Below are 25,556 nucleotides of genomic sequence, written 5' to 3' on the forward strand. Positions count from 1 at the left end.
CTGAATTGAAGCTGAAAGTCTGCAGTTCAACTGCATCTGAGTTGTTTCATTTAAAATTATTTGTGGTACAAAACCAAAATTAGAAAAAAGTTGTCTCTGTCCAAATATTTAGGGACCTAACTGTACATTTATTTTTCTTGTTATATCCTCAAGTTTTCACTATACAAAAGTAAGAGTCACTGAAATGATCTTCTGGCTCTCGCCAAACAATAGGTATACCAAATGGCATCTTATCACGTGTTCACTTTGTCCACCATCCATAAACCCTCAACACACTGTTTGCACACCTTATGAGGGACCAAAGACTTATCTTGATCACCAAGTTTAACTTTGAAATATGCCAAATAGGCTTGCTCTACAAATGTGCTGATGTTTGCTATTTGACTGGGAATGGTGAAACTGCCACCAATAAAACAAAATGATTCCAGGGTTGTTTAGACACTTACAATGAGAAATAGCAGGGCCAGACATGTCCTGAAAGAAAGAACATACCTGTGTAAGTAGAAAAATTGTGTCTTGTGTGTAAATGAATAGCTTTACAAATCCACGCTACAGTAATGGCATTAATATAGGCCGTAGAGAAAAAACTTGACGTGATAGAAGTTCTTTGTCTGTCAGTTTCTTGATGCAAAAAGTGATCCTAATTTTTTTGCATAGAAATTTTTGTTTATATTGTGGGCCTGTAATTTTTAGGATTTACTCCCGGGTATGATAATTATATTTATTTATTATATTATAATCATAAATTATAATAAATTATAAATTATAATAATTTAAAAAAAAAATGAAATAATAGACAACAACAATGTAATTTAAAATAAAATATAAAGTTAAAAATGTTCTTTTATTTTTATTGTATGTTGTATAGCTTTTTTTTTACTGTAAAAACCATTTAAAAGCAGATTATTATTATTATTATTATTATTATTAAACAGGATTTATATAGCGCCAACATATTACGCAGCGCTGTACATTAAATAGGGATTGCAAAGAGGTTGCAGAGTTTAGAAAATACCAGGTCTAATGTATGTCCGGCTATTACATTGTATACATGTATATAATACATCACCACTCGCATCACCCGGAAGATGTCACATCCTCCCGGGGTGATGCGATTGGGGATGTCCCGCCCGCATCACCCCGACGCTGCTGCTGCAGACCTTCTGCATTGTGCATCGCATCTTCCAGGTGATGCGAGCACCAATAGCAAATTCCGGGGGTGGTGCCAGCTGGCATCACCCCCAGAAATTACTATTGTTGCTCGCATCTGCAGTCAGATGTGAAGCACAATGCAGAAGTCCTGCATTGTGCTTCGCATCTCACTGCTGATGCGAGCAGCGGCGTGCCCGGGTGGTATTAAAAAGCAGATTACTCGGTAATCTGCTTTTAAATTTACTGCCCGGCCACCCCCCCCCCCTTGACGGATCGGCGCCTCGGTATCACAGCGGGACCATCAGATCGCCGCTGGAGCGTGGGGCAAAGGTAAGGGGGGTGTCTAAAGTTAACCTGAGTGTGACTCGAGATTACCGCTTTTTGCATGTAAAATCCACCCCAAGTAACACTCGGGATTACAGCTAGAGGGTTAATGTAAATAAGTTTAAAAATTGAAGTCAACAAAAAATTTGTTCAAAATTGTTTCCCGGGGGAATATCCTTGCACTAAGTAAAAACATTTGTGCCTAAAAACAATGGAGTTAGATTTAGGCAGATGAATTAGGCATACAGTAAATACCACAGTCAAGTTAACTAATATACAGGCTTTTTCTCATCGAACGCACTGGAACAGAGTTCCAGCACCTTTTTTCAATGGATTTTCCAAAGGAGAATTACAACGCTAAAGCCCTCATAAAAGCTTTCCTTACTCTTTTTTCCTCACATTACTCTATATGAAGTGCTCTCCGGGGGAAAGGTCTAGTACAGTATTTGGAGGAGGGGTAGTGGGAGATGACGGACAGTGTCTGGACTTCAGAGGATTAACAAAATTCCAGCACCTTTATTACTTACAAAAAATTAGTTTTAAAATTTGGTCTAGTCATCTGATCACCAACAAACTCTGTTTATTAAAGGTTTAAGCTACTAAGATTTGTAAATAGGAATTTTACAAAAGGGACTTAAAAATGTAGCAGCAATGTGCCAGTTAACAATTCAAAGCACAGTTGTTTCAGTTTTTTGCCTACTTCAGAAAGAAAATTGACACAATCAGACATGAAGTCTCTGTTCACTGGGCCACTCCAACCATATCCTCCCCTTCCACCTGTAAATCATCACTGGCCTCCCTCAGACCTGTTGTTGTGGATAAAGTCTCCTCTTTTCTCTCATCATCCCCATCTACTACTCGTCCGCTTGACCCAATTCCCTCTCATCCACTCCATGCCCATCCCTCCACCCTGGTCCTGGTGACACTGGAAGTTTAGACCTTTTTGCATCCCAACCTGCCCCTGAAACATGTTGTCAATGGACTGTGTTGTTGACTTTTCTCTTTTGGGGGTCTATATTTCATTTTTTGTAGTGGTCAACAGACTAAGATAGCCCATTTTATCCTGATGTAAGGGACGCCATAAGCAGTAGCTACAGCTAAAGTGTTTTTGAAAATAATAGTCAGACCTTGCTATTTTGGTACCTGATACTGGGATAAAGTTTACCTCCAAATTTTGTCAAGAACCCTGCAAGACCAATTCAGATACAATCCTCACTTTATTCTGGTTACCATCTCTAGAGCAACGGTCAGAAAGAACTAATCATACTCTGGAGCAAATTTCTGTTGTTACTTAATTGCCTCACAGGATAACTGGGACTTTTCTTTTGCCTACGGTAGAGTTTACCTATACTAATGCCATGCACTTCTCTACCTCTCAGTCTCCATTTATTTGCGATGTATGAATTTCACCCAACAGTGTTTCCCTAATGACCTGCCTGGGGTACAGGATCCAGTGGCTTTCATTATTATTAACTTGAATTCAAATAGGTCTTGTCTGGCTCAGGAGAGAACTAAAAGAAAGCCCAACAAGAAAAGGCCTGTCTTGAATTTAAGCCAGACAACTAGGTATGGCTTTCCACCACAAATCTGATACTTCTGATACTTTGCTGTCCCTCCAGAAAATTAATTAAGACAAAAAAATATTGGCCCTTTTCATGTCTTGAAGATTATCAACCTGGAGGCTATCCAGCTTACACATGCCAAACACATGAAAATTCACTCTGTATTTCAAGTGTCCTGCCTGAAACTGGTAGCACAGAGCTCCCTTGCTGGCAATCTTGCTCTTTGCCTTCATTGGTCTTAGTTGAAGGCAGTGAGGAATTTGAGGCTGAGATGATTCTGGTTGCCCTTAGTACCTCATCAAATGGTAGGAGTTTGGCCTGGAAGAAAATTCCTGTGAACCTTCCAGCAATGTCTATGCAAGCCAGCAAATGAAGGCCTTCCAAAGTGCTCAGCAGGGGGCCAAGGGGCACCTAATTGCTGGCTACCTTAAATATAGAATCCCATGGCAGCTCTCTGAAGCACATTTGTCCAGGTCCACACCGGTCTCCAACATGCACACACTGTTATGCTCTGACAGGTATGGTAGGGGCAAGTGCAACTGTGTGCCTCAGCCTGAATGATTGTCATCTGGGGAGGCGGGGTCCCTTTAAAGGGGCAGAGGCTATATCAGTTCAAGTGTTCGGTGCTGTGACTGTGCACCAGCTATTTAGCTTTTAAGGACTCTTCTTAGCATATGCCTAGCCTGTAACTTTCCCTAACCATCTGCCCGGTTACTGACACTGCCTTGTCTGCCACCTGACCTTCTACCTGGTTACCGCTGCTGCCTTTTCTTATGCCTACCCTGACCTTCTGCCTGGTTACCGACATTGTGTTGTCTGTTGACTGCCCTAACCTACCACCTGAAAAGTGACGTTGCCCTTCCTGTTGTGTATTTGTGACGATGCTTGACTTTCCAGCTGTCTCTACACAGAAAGCTACCTCTGTCAGCCTGGGACGTCACTCTGGGAGCTGCATAGTTGCACCTTGCAGCAAAAAGCCCAGTAGTCACTAAGATTTCTGGCCCATCACTCCAGGGTGCTTTGGTGAATTCCAGCTGTCCTGCCGGTAGGGGAACTGTAACAACTGTCCAGGCACAGGATAGGTATAGGGAAGAGACCTGTGCCCGTTAAAAAATGTCAGGTCTTCTTTCTATATATCCTGGGTTTCTTTTTGTCAGATAGGGTTATAATGTATGGCAGAGCTGTGTTAGGCTACATACACATGCTAGATATTTACAAATGAATGACTATGTTCATGACGGATAACACCTAGCATGTGTTCAGCAGATCCTCAACATTGTTCAGTCATCCACAATAGTGAATTGTTAAATGACTGACGGGGGATAACTAACTAATTTTCTAAAGAGCAGAATGCAATGAAGTGTGCTGCTCATGCTCTCTTCCCCCTAACCCTTACAAATGAACAGCACTGTGTGTACAGCACTCATTTGTTATACTGTCACTGTAAACTAGTGTTTCTCGACCTTTTTAACATTGGTGAACCCAGGGGTCTTCAGGTAACCCCTACTATAACTACTACAGTCACAACTAACAGTACATTAGGGTGATGGCCAGTAGAAAGAATTCCTTGTACATTGCAGGTCATTGAGAATTATGTCACCCTTACAAAAAGATAAAAAAAAGATCAAAAAAGATCATTGGTGACAGCAGTAACAGATCTGAATGGCAAATATTGCTCATTTCCCAAGGAACCCGAGCCACCTATGAAGGAACCCTGGTTGAGAAACACTGCTATAAACAATCAAGAAACATAATTTTCCGTAGAAATCTGATGTTTGTACAAGCCTTAGTCCCAGAAATGAATCAAGAGAAGTGCAAACCCTTTGACATAATAAACAGCTCTCTGTATTTCACACCTGAAATTGGCTGCCTTCTTTCTCACCTGCACTTGTGTCCAGATAACAGATTTTTAAACTATTTACAGTTTATAAACATAGAAGAACATGAAAACTGCAGCTAAAGACTATAATGACAACATCCTCTGGTGCACTTGCTTTAGTAATCTATACTGTTGAACTAAACTTGTAATAATGTAGCCTAGTGACAAAGTGTAAGGCTAGGTTTGAGGGTGATTGCAAGGGTCTTTCCTCAATTTCACCTGGAAATAAAGTTAAAGGAAGGAATAAGTGAGCCAGGCACTCCATCCCTTTTCCAGAGCAAAAATTGAGGATAGTTCTGAAGCACATTGATAATAAAAAGGAACAGATCTTCAGCCTCAGGTCAGGTGACTCAGGTGGTAAGGCTGTGTGTAGTATGTATGCTGGGAGAGCCCAGGTGGTTACTCAAAGTTGAAGACTTGTGGTTTTTGTCATACTGTGATGACATTCTAAAGATTCCTTTAAGTTGATTTTCTTTCTGAATAAAAGTGGGCAGAGTGCCCTGAAATTGGAAATAGCTCTCTATTGTGTGTGTGTTTGAAGCAAATCTCAATACATCTCAATACATCTAAAAATATTTAAAATATAAAGCAAATAAACATTGTACTTACTGTTGTTTTGTCCCTCTTTTTTTAGCATCTGCACTGCGCAAACATATTTCTTCAGCTGGACTTTTAATACTTCATTTTCCCTGTTATAAAATATAAATATATAAATAGCAGAATGAATCATCCATATATACAATTCATATACTGTTGAAAAAACAATCTAGTATTTGAGACATATGTGACACATTCTTGGCCAGAATTATAAGAGGAAAAACTGCAGCAACATGCCAACAGTACCCAACTGCTAAACTTATTTGAATGAAATACAATAAGCTGCATGGGAAAAAAATCGGAAAAATCTGCTGTCTTAATAACCATAACTAGAAAATGTATATATTTTTGAACTATGTGGACTATGTTTTTTTCTCTCTAATAGCACATCTCTCTACAGCAGCCTTGTTTTTACTATTGTAGAACCCTTGAAAGAATGTTTAGGTCTCAGATAACTCATACTAGAATGATTTTAATCTACACCGCAGGCAGCATTATCATCTTCAGTAAGTATTATTTATTTACCTGTATTTATATAACACCAACATATTAGGCAGCACTTTACTAAGCCCAGAGTGATGTCAACTATGCAAATAACTAAATAGAAGAGAAATGTTTACTGCAAATTGTGTTTTTTGACACCCACTTTCCCTATACAACAAAATCAAAACTAATGAAACTAATACTAACAGTAGAGAAATACCTCATTGCATTGGTGGTCAGTAAAGAAATTCCACATACCATTGTTAGTCAGTGGCAATTACCAGAAAAAGCTAATACTGATGGGGAGTTGAATTAATTCCTTTTTTCACTAGGGAGGTGCAGTGCCTCTTTACATTGGCTGTTAGTGGAGTGATTACTTACATTAGACATAGGAAAAAAATGGTTCATTGGGAAGTATCCCCCTTTATTGGGAGCTAAAATGATAATCACTAAATGTAGTTACTCACCTGAGATTTAAATAGATTAGCTTCATTCATTCAGTGCATCTGTGTTTGCTAAGTGACATGCTGCTATTTCTATCCAGAAACTGCTAGGCTTAGAAGCACTCAGCAATACCTGGACAATTCGTATCATCCCATGGAACCTAATTGTAAGTCTGTTAAAACTTAAAAATGTTAAAAATGTTTATATTCTCCCTCTATCTCACAGCCCTGGTAAATTGGGGATTGTGATTTTATAAAGGAACTGAAATAAATGCTATGACAAGAGACCCTGTCACCAGACCATCATTTTAACAAAAATCTTCCTATACGAATAAATGTTCAATACCTGTAAAAGTCTTTACTACTTGATCTTTGTGATAGAATATGGTCCTACATCCTCACCACAAAATAGACTCATGCAGTCCATCAGAATATAGTAGATTGATTCTATCAGCTAGAGGTTTTAGATCTCTGCCTATTTGCTATAATCTGGTAGACTACCAAGAAGGACTACTCCTTTTCCCATCCCCAGAATTACTACTCCCACATAGATCATATCCTCCTTTATCACATCTCTATGCCTTTATCCTATCCTCTAAAATGGTTCCAACTCTTTGGTCTGACCATGATGCTGTCCTACTATCCCTTTATTTCCTATCTCCCGCCCCCACCATCCCCCCACCAAATATGTGATCCTTAAAGGACTCTTTGCTTTACCATCTTGAAGAATTGCTCTCTCTTCAGCAAACCCTTAATAATTATTTTCCTCATAAGGAGGCTTCAGCTTCTACAAACATTACAAACTTACTATGTTTGCAAATGATGTTTTGACAATTCTTTGCAATCCTTATAGTTCTTTATGTAACCTGCTGCATACCTTACAGGAGTTTGGCTTTGTGTCCTGTTTACATATTACCGAGACAAAATCCAAGGCTCTCAATATATCTTTGGCATCAAGTATGGTATCCCAGCTTCAGTAATCTTTACATTTTTCTCTGCTGTATCTTGTAATAATCTTATGGCTGATTACCATACACTATTTAGGGCGAATTACCCTAATCTTTTCAAGAAATACATGGTTTGTTTAGATGATGGAAGAAATACCCCATGTAATGGTTGGGGAGAATCAGGGCAGTCAAAATGATCCTACTTCCCAAATTCCTATACTATGCCAGGATGCTTCCCATTGTCATCCCATCCCAATATCTAAAAACACTACAAGCACATGTTCTAAATTTTGTCTGGGGGCATAAGAAACCCAGAGTCGCTAAAAATGTATTGTACAGAGCAAAGACTGTGGTAGATTGAGTCTTCCACACATTACTAAATATTTTCAAGCTGCCCAATTAGCCTAGCTTACTTTGTATCACTGTGGTCCTGAGGCCCTTTGGTCTCCTTGGAAGCCCAGTACTGTTTCCAGACTGGAGTCTTTAATTAGCTCTGGCTCCCTCCAAAACATAGAGGGAAATGTACCAACCCCATTTTAGGCTATTCTCGAAGAGTGTAGGACCAGGTTGAGATCTAGGGACGCTTGCTTTCCTCAACTCCCCCCCTTCTCTCTTTCTTGTGCTGTATCCAGAATACCTAGCTTGGCCCTTTTAATGCTGGTCTGAACAAAATTTGACCACCCGTGGGAAATTGTATACATCGGGTGCCTTCTGTTCTTTCAGTACCTTAGGGAAAGTTTGATGTCCCACCAAGGGAAATATTCTGATACCTCCAAATTAAACAATTTTTCCCTTCTACCACCCATTTGAGTTTTACTTCTTTTAACATATTTTTTTCTCAATCCTTTTTTCCCTGTTGTTATATCAATGCTGTAATAGTGTCTACTGAATCCCCTAACCCTTTAGGCTTACAGCTGGGGTTTGGATCTAGGGCAGAACGTTCGAGAGTAGGACTGGAAATATAGCACAACGTTTCCAAATGTTCCTTTTAGTGTTGCATCTTTGGAGGTGAACTATAAGCGAACTATAAGTCCCAGCTCATATTGCCAAATCACTACCTGGTTTTCAACCGGAATGTTTTCAAGGCTGTACAGAAGTACAGTGTGTTTGTCTTTTCAAACACACTGCATGTAAAGAAAAATACCTATTGATCCTGCCAAAAACCCAATGAGTCTTAGGTATTCAGTGAGTACCTTACTTACATGCACTAAAATCCCAAACTATGTTATCACCCCTACCTAGTTTACATCTCTATACGCCATTGTTATGGAGATAGAGGGAGATGTTCAGTAGTCTTAACGCACATTCTGTTGGACAAAGCAGTTCTTCAACAAATACAGTATCACTGTATCTTAGTAAAACTGTGTTACTAACAGAATCACTAGGATAAAATGAAAGTAAAAAGTCTTAAAAAAAGAAAACTAATGCAGCTTCTACATGAGAAGACAGACATATTACATTTGTGATTCTGAGCTAAAATATTACAGAGCCAGTACAAGCCCCTCCAATGTGTTGAACTATACGAAATGACTAAATTACCTCTTACAGTCCAATGCTTTATTGTTATTATATTTATAAAATATTTTTTTATTTTTTTTTGGAAAAACAGAGAAATTCAATAATCAAAAAAAAAAAATCCACAGGAAAAAGCAATACATAATATTTTTCCAAAGGGTTTAAAAATCATAAATGCTCTTCTGGTAATCTTCTAAACTACAAGTCACATGCCTGTCTGTAATCAAAGCTGGTTTCATAACTGTGCTTACGGGTAATGCGTTTCAGTGATTAATTCCTCTTTCTTCAATTGTGCTATCTAACTATAAAATGAGGCCACTCTTTTCCATTCTATGATCTATTTTTGACACTTACATGTTCATACTAGGTGCTTTCAGTGGTGTTGAGGACAGAGGTCAGTTTTCTGTGACCACACATTCCTATATGTGGCAAGCGGAGATGCACTTTGTGTTCTGACATCTTTCTCTTATGGTCTTGGGAACACCAGTTGTCCTTTTTAAATCTACTTTCAATAGATGTTAACATATGCCTCTTGAGATGCTCAGAAACCCATTTGTCTATTGCAGTTTGGCCTTTATCAGTCTTGTCAGCTCTTGTGCTTATCTTTTTTCCTGTTTTAACATATGATGTTGTTTAGATATCAGTTAGGTTTAGTAACCCTAACCTTAAAGCGAAACTAAAGTAAAAATAAAAAATTACACTTACCTTTACTTGCGCAGAGCTGTCTGGATTCATCCTGGTTTGCTTTGTCCGAGTGTGGCGAAAGCAACGTTTGCCTCCATTTTCTTCCTACTTCTGCCTAGGTCTTCTAATCTCACACTGCACAGGCACAAGATCAGGTGATGTATGCTGCTGTAGTTAAAAAAAAAAAAAAAAAAAAGTGCAGATCTCACTGTGCATGCGTGAGATCGACATCTTTCTTTTTTCAATTACAGAAAAGTCCCATTGGCGCATGCCTGATAGGTAGAAGGAGCAGTCCAAGCCACCTGGGATTCATGACATATGTATCCCAGGAGGCTCTGCACTCCCATTCAGTCTTTACCGCCAGAGGGGCAGGGGCTTTATGATAAAATGATCATTGCTCAATAAGCTAATAAAGCTGGCTCTTCAATATTTATGACCTTTTTTCAATAAGTCCACTTTATATCTAATATACTGTTTATTGCAATCATAACCACCCCAGCTTTCACAAGTTTATGTTTAGTTTTGCGGCAGACCATTGGATTTTGCTACCTTTTTTTTTTTTTTGCTACCTCAAGTTTAAGTTTTGAACCCATATTATTGGTTCTAAATCTTAACCCTTTTTCTGCAAGGTGCCTACCCTTAACACACTCCACCCAAAACATAACCCTTGCTGTCGAACCTACACAGAACCTAACCCCTAACCTTAACCGTCCAGGTTCCTTATATGACACCAGCAACAAGACAGGTGAGCGGCAATTGAATATTTGTCTCCAACTTCCACATGAAAAACACAGAGAAGGTAGCAAGGGTGTGTGTAGTTCTTTGATGTCTCCACAAAGTTAACCTTTCCATCACGGGAACTTGTGACTTCTGGGTTATTCATGAACCTTTGGCGTTATAAGCTGTTCTGATTAACCGCACAAAATAAAGTGGCGTGCGATCTGTGTTTTAGCAGATCAGAAAGCCTCCTCACAGACAATGTCACTTGGCCCTAAATTGGCAGTAGAGTGATGTGTGTCTTAAACAAACATATTGTGCATTTTGGTAAGGTATCCTTATTTTCTCACTGGAGCTATGCTTTAGGTATCTCTTGTTAGGTATTCTCATTGATGGCTGTATAATGTGTTATTGTTCCACACTTTAAGTATAAACTGACATAATTATACAAATAACCAATTGTATAAATGCTACAGTATGAGAATTTGATATTTTTTCACATTATTACTAACAACTTGGCCAAGGGCTCCACCTATTGGCCAAATTGTAATCTTATAAATTTACATGAATTTATATGATTGCATAAATTTATCAGTATCAGTAGAATTTCATTCTTTACACCCTTTTTGTTGGGAGGGCAATTTATTGTTCTCTCCCAGTGGCAGCATCTCTGGTACAGATTTGACCGTACTTATACCCAGAAACCGCCACCCCCCAAAAGCAGTCTTTGTGCATTGGTACATATAATGTGTTCCTACTAAATTTTCCTATATGCTTTGGCACTTTTTTACTCTTTTATTGACCATAATGCTTCAAGATGTGTTCACACAGTATGCTTTTTTGGAGTATAGAGGGATTTATTATGGTGCACCTGGAGCACAGAGTAGCATATTTAACGACAAAACAAATGAAATATCTTAGAATACAATGTATGAAACCAGGTAAGTGTCAAGAAATCAAGAGGGAGAAACATAATAGAAAGGAAAGGAGGGAGCAGCCCTGAATTCCTTGGAAGGAGAGGCTGTGGAAGATGCGATTCTGGCTCTGGAGCCTCAGAGATCTCGCCATCGAAGGCAAAGCACTGGTACTCCGCAACAAGATTCCCCCTGTGTTGCAGTAACTCCCCACCGCACCAACACCTGCAAGGCCATTTCAAGGGCGGTGTTCCACTTTATCTGGGGCTCGAAGATGGACCGCGTCAAGAGGACAGTGATGTTCAAGGAACATCAGAAGGGCCGCATAGGAATTCTGGACATCGTAATGATGCTGAGGATTTTCTTCGCCTGCAACAACGTGAGAAGGACATTGGTGGACCGGTCTAAAACCTATGAAGGGAACTCTATGTCACGTTCCTTCCTCCTCCCACTATGGAGGAGCCTAGGATGGGACAAGTGGCACAGCTCCATCCCCACAACTTGGATACTCCCTGGTTCTACTTGAACACCTTCAAGTTCATCAAGTAGAATGAGCTACAAGGCATCAAGCCGTACCTGTGGAGGCCAAAGACAATCTACATGCAAATCTATTGAAAGGACTCAATGAAACCTGTTCAAGGCAGCAACGCAGTCACCTGCGAAGAAGTCTGGACGAACATTGGATCCAAGAGACTTACCAACAGGCACAGGGACTTAGCCTGGATGGAGGTTTAAGGAGGACTACCCCTTAGGACTTTTATGCATGCCAGGAACTTATGTAGGTACAGGCACTGCCCATTCTGCATCATCGAAGAGGAGACGGCCCTGCATGTCTCCTGGCAGTGCCCCTAAGCACAAGCTGTGTTGAAGACAAGACAGACAAGAACTGACAAGGGACAAGAACTGAGCCAATTTGTGTGGAGGAGGTCCATCACATATTGCGCTGTGTTGTGTGGTCTGTTTTAAGGATGCTATTTGGTGTGCCAGGAAGCGCCTTATCCATAGAAGGGAGAGGATGTCCATCAAGGACTGCCGCAGACTGGCCCTTATCACCTTATGGACTCCCAAAAAGCTGTGATAGGACTGCCCCTAGCCCAACAGAGGTGTCAGTTTGGACCATAAAAGGTTTCTCAAAAATCAGTTGCAAGCAGTACTGGTTGGTGGAATAACATGTACTTCAAGTGCTAACATGTCTCCACTGTACCATCACTGACCCTTTTCCCCCATTCGTTAGCTGTACAATAGCAGGCCTAAGGTAAAAACATGTTCAAGATAAACCTCTTTTAATAACTCTTCAAGGCCTATGGCACTTTTTTTGGGTTTGCTGTGAAATGTGCTCATTTGAGGGAACCTAACACCGCCTGAGTTAGATAAAGCCATATTTTATATATCATATTCATGTATGTGACTGAACAAGTAAAGGGTAGAACATAGGTTGTTTATCTATCATACTTGACAGAGTTGATGCTATTTTGGAGTTTGAGACTGCCCAGAAGGCTGGGGCAATTATTCATGAGTTGTGTTATCATGTGGTCTTCGTTCTCTATTTCTGTATGTATGACCATATTTGAATGTATAGACTTGTATATGACATATTGTAACCATGTTGTGGGACATTATATCCATTGGGCATCACCACACACACACACACACATATTCAAACACATGTATTCCAATTGACTTGCTGATGTTTTTTCTATAAAGATTTTTGAATAAATACACAAGCTTTTTATGATACCGAAGAAGAAGGTAATCCTTTTCTTAGTACAGCAAAAAAATAATTTATAATAATTTTACATTTTTACAGCCTGTACCTTGGGAAAGTGACTTTACTCATCTTTGCTGAAAATTACTACATCATCCAAATAGGCTGCAGCATCATTCACAAAAAAGTAAGGAAAAAACATTTTCAAAAACTGTAAACTGGGTTATCCCATTTTATCATTTTTACATTATCCCAGGTTCTGGCTAGTGGTCTTTCAGCTGGGCTGCCCCATAGTTGCCTCTTGACACCTCAAAGTCTGTCACAGCTGATCTCTGAAGGCAACTCTGTTTCACCCACCAAAACTGTCAAAGAAAACATCTCAGGTTCATCAGCATCTACCCCAACAGGATCAATGCTTGCCCCCTTGTTCACTGGGCTCAGGGTTACAAACTGCAGTCTTATTCACAGGCTTCACTCTTCCAGGGGTCCCAAAACAGTGGAAAGTCTCTTACCAAAATTACTCTCTGTATCAGGACAGCTTAAACCCCCATTCCATGGCACATAGTACCACAGTCAGTTTCAAAATAGCCATAACTTTTAGTGTCACAATGTATACATAGAACACCTTTGCAGGGCACCTTTAGCACACCTAGATTAGAGCTCCCCAAGCTTAGATAAACTAAAGATATTAAGCTCTCAAATCCACAAAGCTTGGACAGACTTGTCCCCCTCTTTCACACAGTCATATGTACACAGTCTCAGAAGTAAATACATTTTTTCTGGGGTGCGAAATCAGCTGCTGCCTTACTGAGCCTGCTAGGAAATCCCCTGCAGTAAGGTAGCACTCGATCATATTTATTATGTGGCCCACAGTGTGTGATTCTGCATGGTACACCCATTTCCTGTCCTTTGGCAGCACGGCCCTCGGGTAACGATTCATTGTGACCTTTCTGGCCATTCCCTCACCAAATACACTAGGCTATGCATCAGGGAATGGGGTGACCTGTGAGGCTGATATATTCACTTGTGAACACACTGGGCCCAGACAGCAGGTATGACATCAAGTCGCCAGAGGAACTATTTCAAGAAAAAATTAGCCTACCTTGTCAACACTTGGATTTTTGAGGAATGCCGCTCCTCCTGTTCTGCAACTTTCCTCCTTAGGTTGTCAATTTCTAACCTGATCGTTGAAGAATGTTCCATCTCAGAATCAAGCAGGTGTCTCAGTGAACTGATAAAGCAAAAAAAAAAAACTTTTCAAAAGGGAAGGTATTTTACCTATTATTCACATATTTTTTTATAACTAAAAACTGCATTTTTTGTAGTAGTAAATAAAGATAAGCGATTATTTTCATGATATTAATAATTATCAGTAATTGAGGTAAAATGAAGAAAGAGTAGGGGATCTTACGGGCACAATAGTCTTTATATTTAAAGGTATTTCACAATTCAATTATACATATACAAAAAACAAAGTACAACCTAATGTGATAGACCATATATATGCATTGGGTTTAGAGAGGTCTTCATACTAAATATTGTTCAAATAATTTAAAGGAACATTGGTAACAAAGGGATTGCAGGATGTGTTATCATAGACCTTAAGCCCTTATTAATGCATGGGGTTCACTGGTGGCATATGCTAATTAGAGCATTTCTATTCATTCCATTTGTAAAGATAAGTCCAAGAAAGAAAATAAAATTTAGTGGAATATTTCCATAATTAGAGGTCTTAAAACCCGACGCGTTGCGCCAATTAGGCTTCCTTAGGGGTATTATTGAAAATGTGATATTCGCTAAACAGTAAAAAAAACATCAGAGATCTATGTCAAGTTCACATAGTGTTAGGGAAAACATATCAGAAACAATAAAAGGGTGATCATTTGTTCATGACTATGGTTGCCAATAATGAATAAACAAAAGCATAAAGAAAAAGCTAAACATTTGTTAATAACTTACTTTGCAACTAATATCGGTTGTATAAGAGTATGGACTTGATTTAACCTTATTAAATAGTACAGTACATAGCACAATATAATTAGGCAAACTTGGAGGTTTCTCTCAGTTACAATTCCATTAGTATATAAGTGCATAGATGTCATAGAAATATTTAGGGTAAGTGTGGTAGTTAACCTAGATGTATTACGTAGACTGTGGAATCTTAATATATATAAAATATAAATTGCTACAGCTATGTAGCAACTCTCCCCGATCAACTGTGATGTACAATGCATGTACAATACAATGACCATAGTTGGTCAGTTTGACCAATTAACAATTTTGTAATTTGCCATATGGTTATTATGGTATACATTTTTGTGGTTGACACAGATACTAAGGATGATTACTACTTTCACTGACACCCTTCCTAAGGGGTTAATATAGCAGGCACTGATACTGATATTGGGGTTATTATTTTAGCCACTAACACCAATGCTAGTGGTTATTACTGCAGGCATTGACACTAGCCCTGAGAGTTATTACTACCTGGGATTAATATTACAGGCACTTAAAGCGATGTTGGCAATACATTTTCTGGTCTTTGACACCAACTCTGGGGGTTATCATTGCCGTCACTGACACCAATCAGTGCAGTTACTTCTATGGCCACTAGCACCAATCCTGAGGATTATTATTGCAGTCACTGACACTAATGTTAACAGTTGACCGCAATGAAACTTATTTTACTTTTGATTCTAAATTTGGATTTTACCTTTTCCAAGCTCAGATAGGAGCTCAGAATTTTACAAATTCAAGTACCAATCCTGTCCTGGATTTCACACACAGACATTGCTTCCCATTGTTTACTTTTACTGGGTACAAAGGTTTAGTATATAAAGAAAAACAGAATTTAAAAATGCAAAGGGCAGACAGTTTGCCAAAGTGGCATTGTCTGTTAACGCTAAACAGACAAGGTGGGGTGTGAAAAAATTATAAAGAGATATGCATCCTATTACAGCATTTTCTTTGGCTTCTAACTAGGGAAACTGAGTGAAAACACAATAAAGGGGTATATATTTCCCAAAGCATGATTTTCAATTATTGCAAATGCAAGGGAATTTGCAAAAGGCAGATTCCTCCAGGCCAAGCTTTGCCTTCTGTGGACTGGCTAGATAATTCACAGTAAAGGGTGAAGACAGTGAACATGATCTATTACCGTGGAGTCAGGCTACCTTCTTCAACAGTCATAACCACTCTCTCTGAGGGGCAAAGGTTTTCAGTCACAGTTTATGTGAATGAAAAGAGCTTATGAGGTAGAGAGAAGTCCTGGGGAGGACAGGATTGATAGTTGTACAATTAGTATTCATGGTGCTGCTGATGGTAGTGTTAGTGCCAATGGTAGTGGTGGTAGTGCAATACTGAATTCCAGGTCTTTGAAAATGGTAGGTTGACAAGTTGCATTTTTGGCATATTTTGGGTCACAGTCAAAGATGATGCTAGTGTTCTAGACAAGACATAGTAACAGTGTAAGAGTAATGGGAAGTACAGTGAAGACCAGGAGACACCTAGACTCAGTGACCTGGGTTATCACATAACACCTGCCAGGAGGCGTGGCCCTAACACATAAAAAAGGATTCAGTCTGGCACACACTCTACCAGATTCTTTTATTTAGCCAGTTCTGACTTAGACTCATGTTTTTTTGACCATTCCAATTAGATTTATTTGAGCTTGTAATTTTACAATTTCGAGCACCTCTGCTTACTTTCTCTTGTGAGCTTTAGGTACCCAGTTTGACGCTGACTATATGTTTGTATGTATGCCATACAATTGTACTCTGCAAGCAAATGTTTAAAAAAAAAACTAACTGGCTATTTTGAGCAATACACACAATTGTTATTTAAAGGTCAACTGCAATTAACGTGGTAAGCAAATATTTCAGTGTTAGGGAGGCAGTGGCAGCTAGATCCGTTCTTGCATTCCATTGTCAAGATTTTCTTTCCCAATAGATAACACTCCACAAAATCCAAACCATAGACTTGTTTTTGAGATGAAAACAAACACATTCCACACAAATAGTACCCTGGCAAATATTCAAACCTGGGCCCATAGTACTGCACAGTATGAGTGCAAAACACTGAGCCACCTTGCATCCAAGTTTAGGTTCCCACAGTCCACCTATCCCCTGAACATGGCACAAAGTATCCAAATTATTACAACTGGTCAAACAGAGAGAATCAAGGTCTCGCTTTAAAACAGCAACAACAAAAAAACAGCATTAAACTTGCATGTTATTAGTGCCATGTAGCAGAATTTAATAGGCTCAGCTTCCTTCATCTCTAAAATTATTATTTGAAAAAGTTATTATTTTATAAAATTATTTGAAAAAGTGGAAGCCTTTGGGTGTCCAATTTTTGGACACTTGACCCGTCTGGAACATTACATCTATCGAAATTAACAAATGTAAAATATATGTGCTGTCACTCTGTGTGCATATTCAGCAATATCTTTTTTTTTACATTTATAGTTTTATTTGTTTCGTACCTTTTTATTTATAGTTTTAGTAACCATTAATAGGTAGTTGGAAATAATTTGACTGGTAATTAACTTTTTTTAATTCAAAAGCTTTTTTTTTTCAAATAAAAAAAGAGCTTATCCAGGTATGCTTATGTATGGGTCAATAAATTAACAATGAGGACAGCCTATCTAGCAGTAATACCATATACAAAATATGCAGCACATAGTTCATATTTTTTTTAAACATACATGTTTTGCTCTTCGAGTTCTTCTGATCTTATCTTCATTATAACAACAGATTGCTGAAGATCATCTAGAAAAAATAAGCAAAACATAAATTAATTACAACATACAAAGCTTTCGAATATTTTATGTTGCAGTGGTACATGTGCCTTTCAACAATATAAAAAAGTTTATAATTTTAGACTAATAGGTTAAATAAAGCATGAGTAAAAGTATATGTTCCTTTATATGCATATAAGCTATTCCAATATTTTCTAAAATGTGTTCATTGTTGTGTGTTAACTATGGACCTGGATGTTGACTATCCACCATACACTGAACATTTTGTGCATATTTAATTTTTGTTAGTTTTAATCTCATTTTTCTAGAACTTCTTTTTCATTTTTGCATTAGTGGGTGCAGCATTAGTGGAGTTTGCTGTGGGTTTTGATATTTTCCTGTCTGCATTTTTGCCTTCCAACCATGGGTTCACTTTTGCCACACTCCTGCCAAACTGCACATGGAGGATCAATTTTCAATCATCAAAGTTTTGATCAAGGAGATCACAATTTTTTTTTCTTTTTTAACAAAGGGAACCGAAAGGAAGAAGGGCACATTCTCATAGGCTATATTTATATGTTGCGGTGCTTCAAATGGGAGGGGCATCTTTTGTCAAGAAGAATGTTCCACATGAAACATGTTAATCAAGATGCCACCCTAATGCACCATAAAAAAATCTTCAGAAAGATCCCATCATCAAGCAGTTAAGTCGTGTTTCCTCCATGATTCTAGACATAGGGAAAAGTAATCACAAAAGCGATCTATCACCATAGAATAATTTCTTACTTTTTATATTAGATTTGCGTTGGTTCCACTTTTTATAAAGTTAAAGTATAGGAAAAGATTTTGCAGCCCCAAAAAATAAGAAAATACTGCATTTTTACAGGTGCCTAAAGTGGAACTATACTTTTAATACCAAATACTGCAAGAGTAAGAATTACTCATGTAATATTTCTCTTTAGGGTTGTAGAAAAGTGTATACAAAAGAAATGGTAACACACAAGCTATTATTTATGATACTATGCTTTATTATATTAATATTATATTAAGAAAAAATACATACAAATGTAATTCACAATGGTAATATAGAAGGGAATCTACAACAACGATCAACAAGAGTTTTATAACTCTCCGACTATACCCCTTAGAATTTTTTTTTTTTTGTACAATCTTTGCAAAGTTCCACCAGCAACTATGCAGTAATATAATCAACCAATGGGGTATAAGTACACTGATGACAACACTGATACACAGCAGAAATACCACAATCAATCAGTAGGGCAATATTACACATAAAAATAACCTTGAAACATTGGAACATCTATCAGATATATATTAACACAAAGCCTTTGTCTCTAATAGATTAAAACTGTCTTAGAATCAAGGGGCAGGACTACCCCAGCTGTGTGCTGTCAGGAGGAGTTAAAAGTAAAGGAAAATTACAGGTAAGTATGACGACAATTTTGGAAAGAGGTGCGTTAGAATTGGGAATGTCAGGTGACGGCTTGTGAATTTGGTAAAATGAAGATCCTCAATGAACCTTGTTACTCATCTTAGAGATGAAACTAATAATATCATGACTAATATATTGAGACATTTTAAAGTAAGCTTTGTTCAGATCATGTAGAAAAATTTGATTGGGGTGTGTAATTTTTATAATCTTTTAACTTACTTAAATTGGCAGACATGGATTGTGTTTTTTTTGAATAGGAAGATATTATTGGAATAGATTGAGCTGGTAATCAAACAAGTGCTTAAAACTAAGGCTCCAGGTCTAGATGGTTTTGTTATTGACTTTAATTCTGACTAATATCAACATTGTTTTATTATTATTTTATAATAATAATAATAATAATAATATTTAAAATATTAATAAAAATAATAAAATAATATTAATGGTAGGATCATGTCTGTTCTGGAACATGCTAAAGATCTGGGGTCTTCTCCATTGGCTTGGCCTTGTTGGCTTTGGATGCAGAGAAGATTGATGCTTTGATAATGTTAACTGGAAATTATTGGATATAGCCCTAATCCATATGGTGAATACAGGTCGATTCTTCAGCTATATATTCAATCTATGTATTCAATTCTGCCTAATTCTTATTTTTTGGTATGCTTTCTACACCTTTCCGTCTCTATTAGGGAACCCATCAGGGGTGACTGTTATCCCCATTGTCTTTTAATCCCTGGAACCATTAGCGAGGTCCCTAGAACAGGGGTCAGCTTTAGGGGAATCCAGATGGGCGATACAAATATAAAGATGGTAATGTATTTTAGTGGTTGATAATCCAAGAGACGATTGTATTGTACGTCGGCGTCGTTACTTTTTTACGAACGATTTTTTGCCCAATCGATCGTTCGTCGTTCGATTGGAACGATAAAAATTGGAAGTGTGTACGCACGTAAGGTGTGTTTTGCATATCCCTTTTAGGGATCTTCCAGATTAAGTAAAAGCGAATACGTTATTAGGAATAGTAATATAGTTTGGAGGGAGATAAGTAAATTGTTTGGCTCTCCTGGGCCTTTGTCACCTCTTATCATCAAATGATTTTCCACAGGGAAGGGATTCAATGAATTTTAGACAATATGTTGAGAAAGGTAAACTAACGATTCAGGATGTGCTGGATGGTGAGGGGCTGTGAAATGTTTTTTATACTTGCTAAAAAAAATATAATAATCATAATTCACATTTCTTACAATATCATCAGTTCACAGTTTTATTTTAACTAAATTGGCCCCATGGATTGTATTTATTCTATGGATTCCATTATTAACATTTTGAACTAAGCCTACTGAGCATTTAACTTTATTGCCTAAACACCGAATGCAAATTAGATTTCAATGTCATAAATGCTCAGTGGTCAAACCCAATTGAATACATCTATTATGGGCATGCCCAAGGATTAGAAACCTATTGAAGGAGATGCTTCAATATATTGCTTTTATTACTGGCCATAAAGGGGAATGGAATATGGAGGTATGTTTATTACACACCAGGTGACCTGCAGTAACAAAAATACTGATAGGTTTACCAAAAACGGGATATAATCTGTCTGCTAGTTGTAATGAAATTTATGCTGTTAGACAAACTTTATGCTTCCAGAAATAGTCACAATACACTGGAATTTTCTTTGGTACATGATCAAACTTTTTAAGTTAATAGATATAATGAAAATATTTCAGCACAAAACTTTGTACAGCATAGAGAATTCACACCAGGTGACTTGGATGTTTTATGATATATGGGATTTTGTGTTTGTTTGCTAATTAGTTATTTATTTATGTATGTTTTTTTGTGGTTTGTGTAAAATGATGACTTTGTTAGTTTTTTCCTTTTTTTTCTTTTGCATGATGATGATGATGGCAAATTTGCCAAAAAACAAAAAAAACAAAAAGGACTTAAAAAAACCCCTCAATAAATATTACAAGAGACACATTTTGCATTGAGATATTAGAGTACAAACATACATTTACAACCATACAGATACATTTTTCAACTTCTGGTAATTAAAACAAATATAATTGTATAGTTATTATTGTAAAATAGGTTCATTGTAAAAAAATAGGTATATTGTAAATTTTAAGTGGAAAAATTGCATGACAATAACTACTTACTAATTGTCATTGGGTCTGGCTCAAGGGTTTCTGGCAGTTCAATTGTCAAAGAAGGTCCAGGTACTGGAGGGCTGGCTTCCATGCTGGGTTAAAAAAAAAAAGCACACTGGAAATCAGAGAAGCATCAAAACTTGGCTCTTGGTATATATTAACTAGAAATGGTCAAACCAGGAGAAACTTGATTCAATCAGATGCAATTTGATTCACATTTTGTACCAATTGCAATAAAACGGTTAACAGGTTTAAATAAACATTTTAGGTCAAGTTACAGTAAAAATAAATAGCTAGGGTCTGTATGAAGGGATAAAGACCCTAGCAAAAACTTACAGATGGCTTACAATTTGTCATTTTTTTGTTTTAGAATTATGGTACAATCAGGAATTACAACTGCAGGGACACATATTACAGTAATACAGAGAATTTATTCTGTAGAATAGTAAAATAGTGAAATTTAAAAATAACGAAGTGAAACAAATTATACTAATAGAATATATATTTACTGCTGGTAAGATATTTTACAAGAAGCATTATTCTACTAGCAGTAAAAATATTCTATTAGGCAAACTTTTGCTTCATTCCACTTCTAATTCATCCATAGTGTAGGGTGAATTTACGCTAGAGAATTAGGCCATTTCCAAGCAGATTTCAGTTAGAATTATGCTTTGAGATGTTAAGGATGAACCTTGCAGCTGTGTAAGCTGCATTGGTGCAATTGTTGTAGGTATGGAGACAAAATATTTGGGACGATAGTACCACTTAGCATTTAATAGCATGCAAACCAAACACCTAACCAAACTAAACCAAATTACACATTCATATGGTGCCGACCTTCTGGGAAGTGAAGCAACAACAGAAAGAATATAATATCTAATATATAAAGCGTAACCCTGAGTTTACGTCTGAATTTGATCATTTGATCCCCTCAACAACACCTAGCCAGGCATACAGAGGATACAGCAAAATGTCAGTAGATGAAACCAGGTAATGCTTTAGATGTATGTATAACTTAACAGCGGAAACTATGTAGTCCATGGACCATTGATACAACACAGGAAACTATTATTGTATGGCAACAGTTAACAATAATGTATATAATTAAAGACAATAATGAAATAACGATGTTTTCATAAATGTATTGGATATGCTGGGATGTGTGAAAAAGTGGTAAAAATAATTTTGGTAACTGCATCATTTCTTCTAACTCACTGTACACTTGGCTTTTTGGTTTTTTGATTACTGTGCTCCCTAGCTTTTAACTCTTACTTTATTAAATATGCTCAAAGCTTGAAATCCTCAACTGTGGAACAATTGAATCTAAGCAAAGGGTACTGTATATAGGCGATATTAGATATCCGAGGGCGTGGGCTGGTAATGTCTGCATGTAAAATGGTGTGACCCACCATTCTGTTCTATTTTAAGGTGGTATCCATATAAATCTCCACCTCCACATCCAGCAATGTGAGTATAATGTCATTTCATGCAGGCTGATTATCACAGTAAATTTGAGATTGAATATATTACCATTAGAATGCGATAGATTTCTTTTTTAATTTAGGAATATGAGACTGTAGGGGAAAGATCTTATATGTCCTTCAGTTATTTAGTCTATTTACAGGGTTTTACTAAGGTATTACACAGTTCATTCTGCAAAAAAAAAAAAAAAAAAATCATAAGCTTTTCTGAATAAAGCACATTCAACAACTTGTAGGCACACTACCTGCCCATTCTATTGGTTAAATACATCATCATCTCAAACAAAACCTAATAAAGTTTTTATACATACAAAAATCATATATACAACAGATATAATCAATTTGTATTTCTGTATATCATAATAAATATTGGAATTTCAATTACACGATCATCTGTTTGTTTGCTGTTGTTGACGCCCTGCCCCCATGTGGAGCCTGTCATTAAATAAAAAGTTAGATGTTTTTAACAATCGGCAGATAAAGTAATAATATAAGTGTTAGCCATGAACATGGGTTCAAAAAAGACCAAAGTTTTCAAACAAATTTACTCTCTTTTTTATGAGGAAGTAAATAAACAGGTAGACAGTGGAGTAGCAGTTCATACTACATAGTAGCAGTTCATAAACATAGTATACTTGGATAATGCTAAAGCATTTTTCACAGTACTCCACAGATGGGTAATGTGCAACTTAGGGTCTCTAGATTTAGAAAATTAATTTTGTAAAATGTATACAGAACTGGCTTAAAAGCCTTGTCCAGAGAATATTGAATTATTCTTTGAATGGTCTAGGGTTATTAGTGGTGTACCCCAGGGTTCAGCGTTGGGACTATTACTTTAGTTTACATATACTTTACATTATTAGTACATTATTAGTATTTATAATACTTTACATTATTAGTTTAACATATTTATAAAGTATATTAGGCTGGGTCTACATGAACGATTTTAAAAATGCATATAAACGTTCCTACCATGTTTATATGCGTTTTTTTGCACTTTTACAAGCGTTTTAAAGCTTAACTTTAAAACGCTAAAAAACTTTTATAAACGCCTATGACGCGTTTTACAGTGAATTGCCGCGATTTTACATAAGCGTTTATAAAAGTTTTACTTTTAACCCTTTCAGGAATTGAGTACAGGGGTACATAAAACTCCTTACTCATTCCCTGAAAGGGTTAAAATGTGTAAAGAAATTGGACAAGGCTTTAATGGTAAATTATTTTATTAAATGTGTGTGTTTGTGTAATTAAACTTTTTTTTTTTACAGGTTATCTCAATGACAGGATGATTTCCACGGCTGCAATGAGCACAGCCCTGGAAATCCTCCTGACAGTGAGGGATCGCAGGGCACTACGGGTAAATGAGGACAAGCCTCTCCATTCACCCCTAGTGCTCTGTGATTGGCTGAGGTTTTACGTTTCTCCATTCTCCAGCCATTCAGCACTAGACATGAATGGGGAGACTTGTGCCTATTCATCTCTAGTGCTCTGTGATGCCGACAGCTCTGCTCCCCTAATTGCTCCCGCAGCCCTAGAGGAGCTGTGACGTGTTCTGTATCTGTAATACATCCATATATTCAGGTTTTATCATTTTCTTGTTTTTTTAGATAAGTTGTTTGCCGGAAAAAATCATCCTCATTTACTGATTATCTACTGGATGCCGCGATTAGTTCCCCTTGGCATCCAGCTCAGGTTTTACATTCTCAGTTCTTTGACTCAACTGTCATTATTTCTATGTAATAGTATATTTTTTCGAGATTTGTAGGGGACGTGAAAAGAAGACTCCCTGCTTCTCCCAACTTTTCCAAGCACAACCTCGCTTTCCCTCAAGGAGAAGAATATGGTACGTATGCCAGATGGTCTGTAGTAGGCCTTACTCACTTTTATCAACTTTTCCATGATCTACCCAATTCACTGTCAGTTCCTAACCAGTTCAATATCCGTTCCTATGCATCAATTAAAAAATCCGTCATTGGCAGCCAACTTTCAAGATAGCCACTTGAGTCTGGAGTTCTGCATACTAAGAGGCTACCAGCGACAGCCTCAGGGTGATTTTTCTCCGTACAGTGTCTCCGTTCAGCGCCGGAACCATGAAAAAACACAAAAAAGGGGAAAGCAGGGCTGCAGAAACCTTATAAGAAATCTTATTTTTTCTGCTCACAGGGCCAGCATGGATCCCAAGATGGCGCAGCTGCATCTCCCCCAGACCAGGCCTCTGGAAGTTCCCCTTCATGCTCAAGCCCGGGACCATCAGGCAGGTCACCTAGCAGTCCTGCTGAGTCATTTCACCCCACACACACACTCTCAACAATTCCTTACTAATAGAGAGAGAGGGAGAACAACCTCATACTAGCTCCCCCGTAGTACAGCCTAAGGACGCGAGCAAAAATCTAGGGCCTAAAGAGACCTGAGCCTTAGAGCAATTCCGCGTAAAGAAGAAAGGTCTCTCCTCTTCTATGTTAAAAGCACTCCTTGGAACAAGATTTAGTGTCTATGATGGATAAATGTAATTCCACTCTCTCTGGGTATGATAAGCGGATTCATCATAATAAAAATAAAATTGAGGAATTTTCCCAGGCTCACAATGATCTGGTGTATGCACACCAGGATCAAAATACTGAGATTTATTCGTTTAGGTTTAAAGTAGCTGACCTAGAGGATCGCTTGAGGCAGATTAACATAAATTTCAGGGGCATACCTGAAGTTATTTCACCAACAGAGTTATCCTCATATCTCCGATCCCTATGCCAGGCGTCCTTGCCTGCAGCTACTGAATCCGATTTAATAATTGACAGAGCCCACAGAATCC

General features: G+C 37.7%; 1 protein-coding gene across 3 annotated transcripts in view; it reads right to left on the minus strand.

The window, feature by feature from the left end:
• SNX29 (sorting nexin 29) overlaps positions 1-25,556 on the minus strand; it is a 216,759-nt gene that overhangs the window by 59,602 nt on the left and 131,601 nt on the right. For all 3 annotated transcript variants that reach the window (XM_072418989.1, XM_072418988.1, XM_072418990.1), the window contains 4 exons: positions 21,276-21,358; positions 17,628-17,691; positions 14,025-14,153; positions 5,527-5,606 (listed from right to left, as the gene is read on the minus strand). In XM_072418989.1, coding sequence (XP_072275090.1) covers positions 5,527-5,606; positions 14,025-14,153; positions 17,628-17,691; positions 21,276-21,358 — 356 coding nt within the window. The remainder of the gene's footprint in view (positions 1-5,526; positions 5,607-14,024; positions 14,154-17,627; positions 17,692-21,275; positions 21,359-25,556) is intronic.

This window comes from Pyxicephalus adspersus, chromosome 7 (assembly GCF_032062135.1).
Source record: "Pyxicephalus adspersus chromosome 7, UCB_Pads_2.0, whole genome shotgun sequence".
NCBI classification, from domain to species: Eukaryota; Metazoa; Chordata; class Amphibia; order Anura; family Pyxicephalidae; genus Pyxicephalus; species Pyxicephalus adspersus.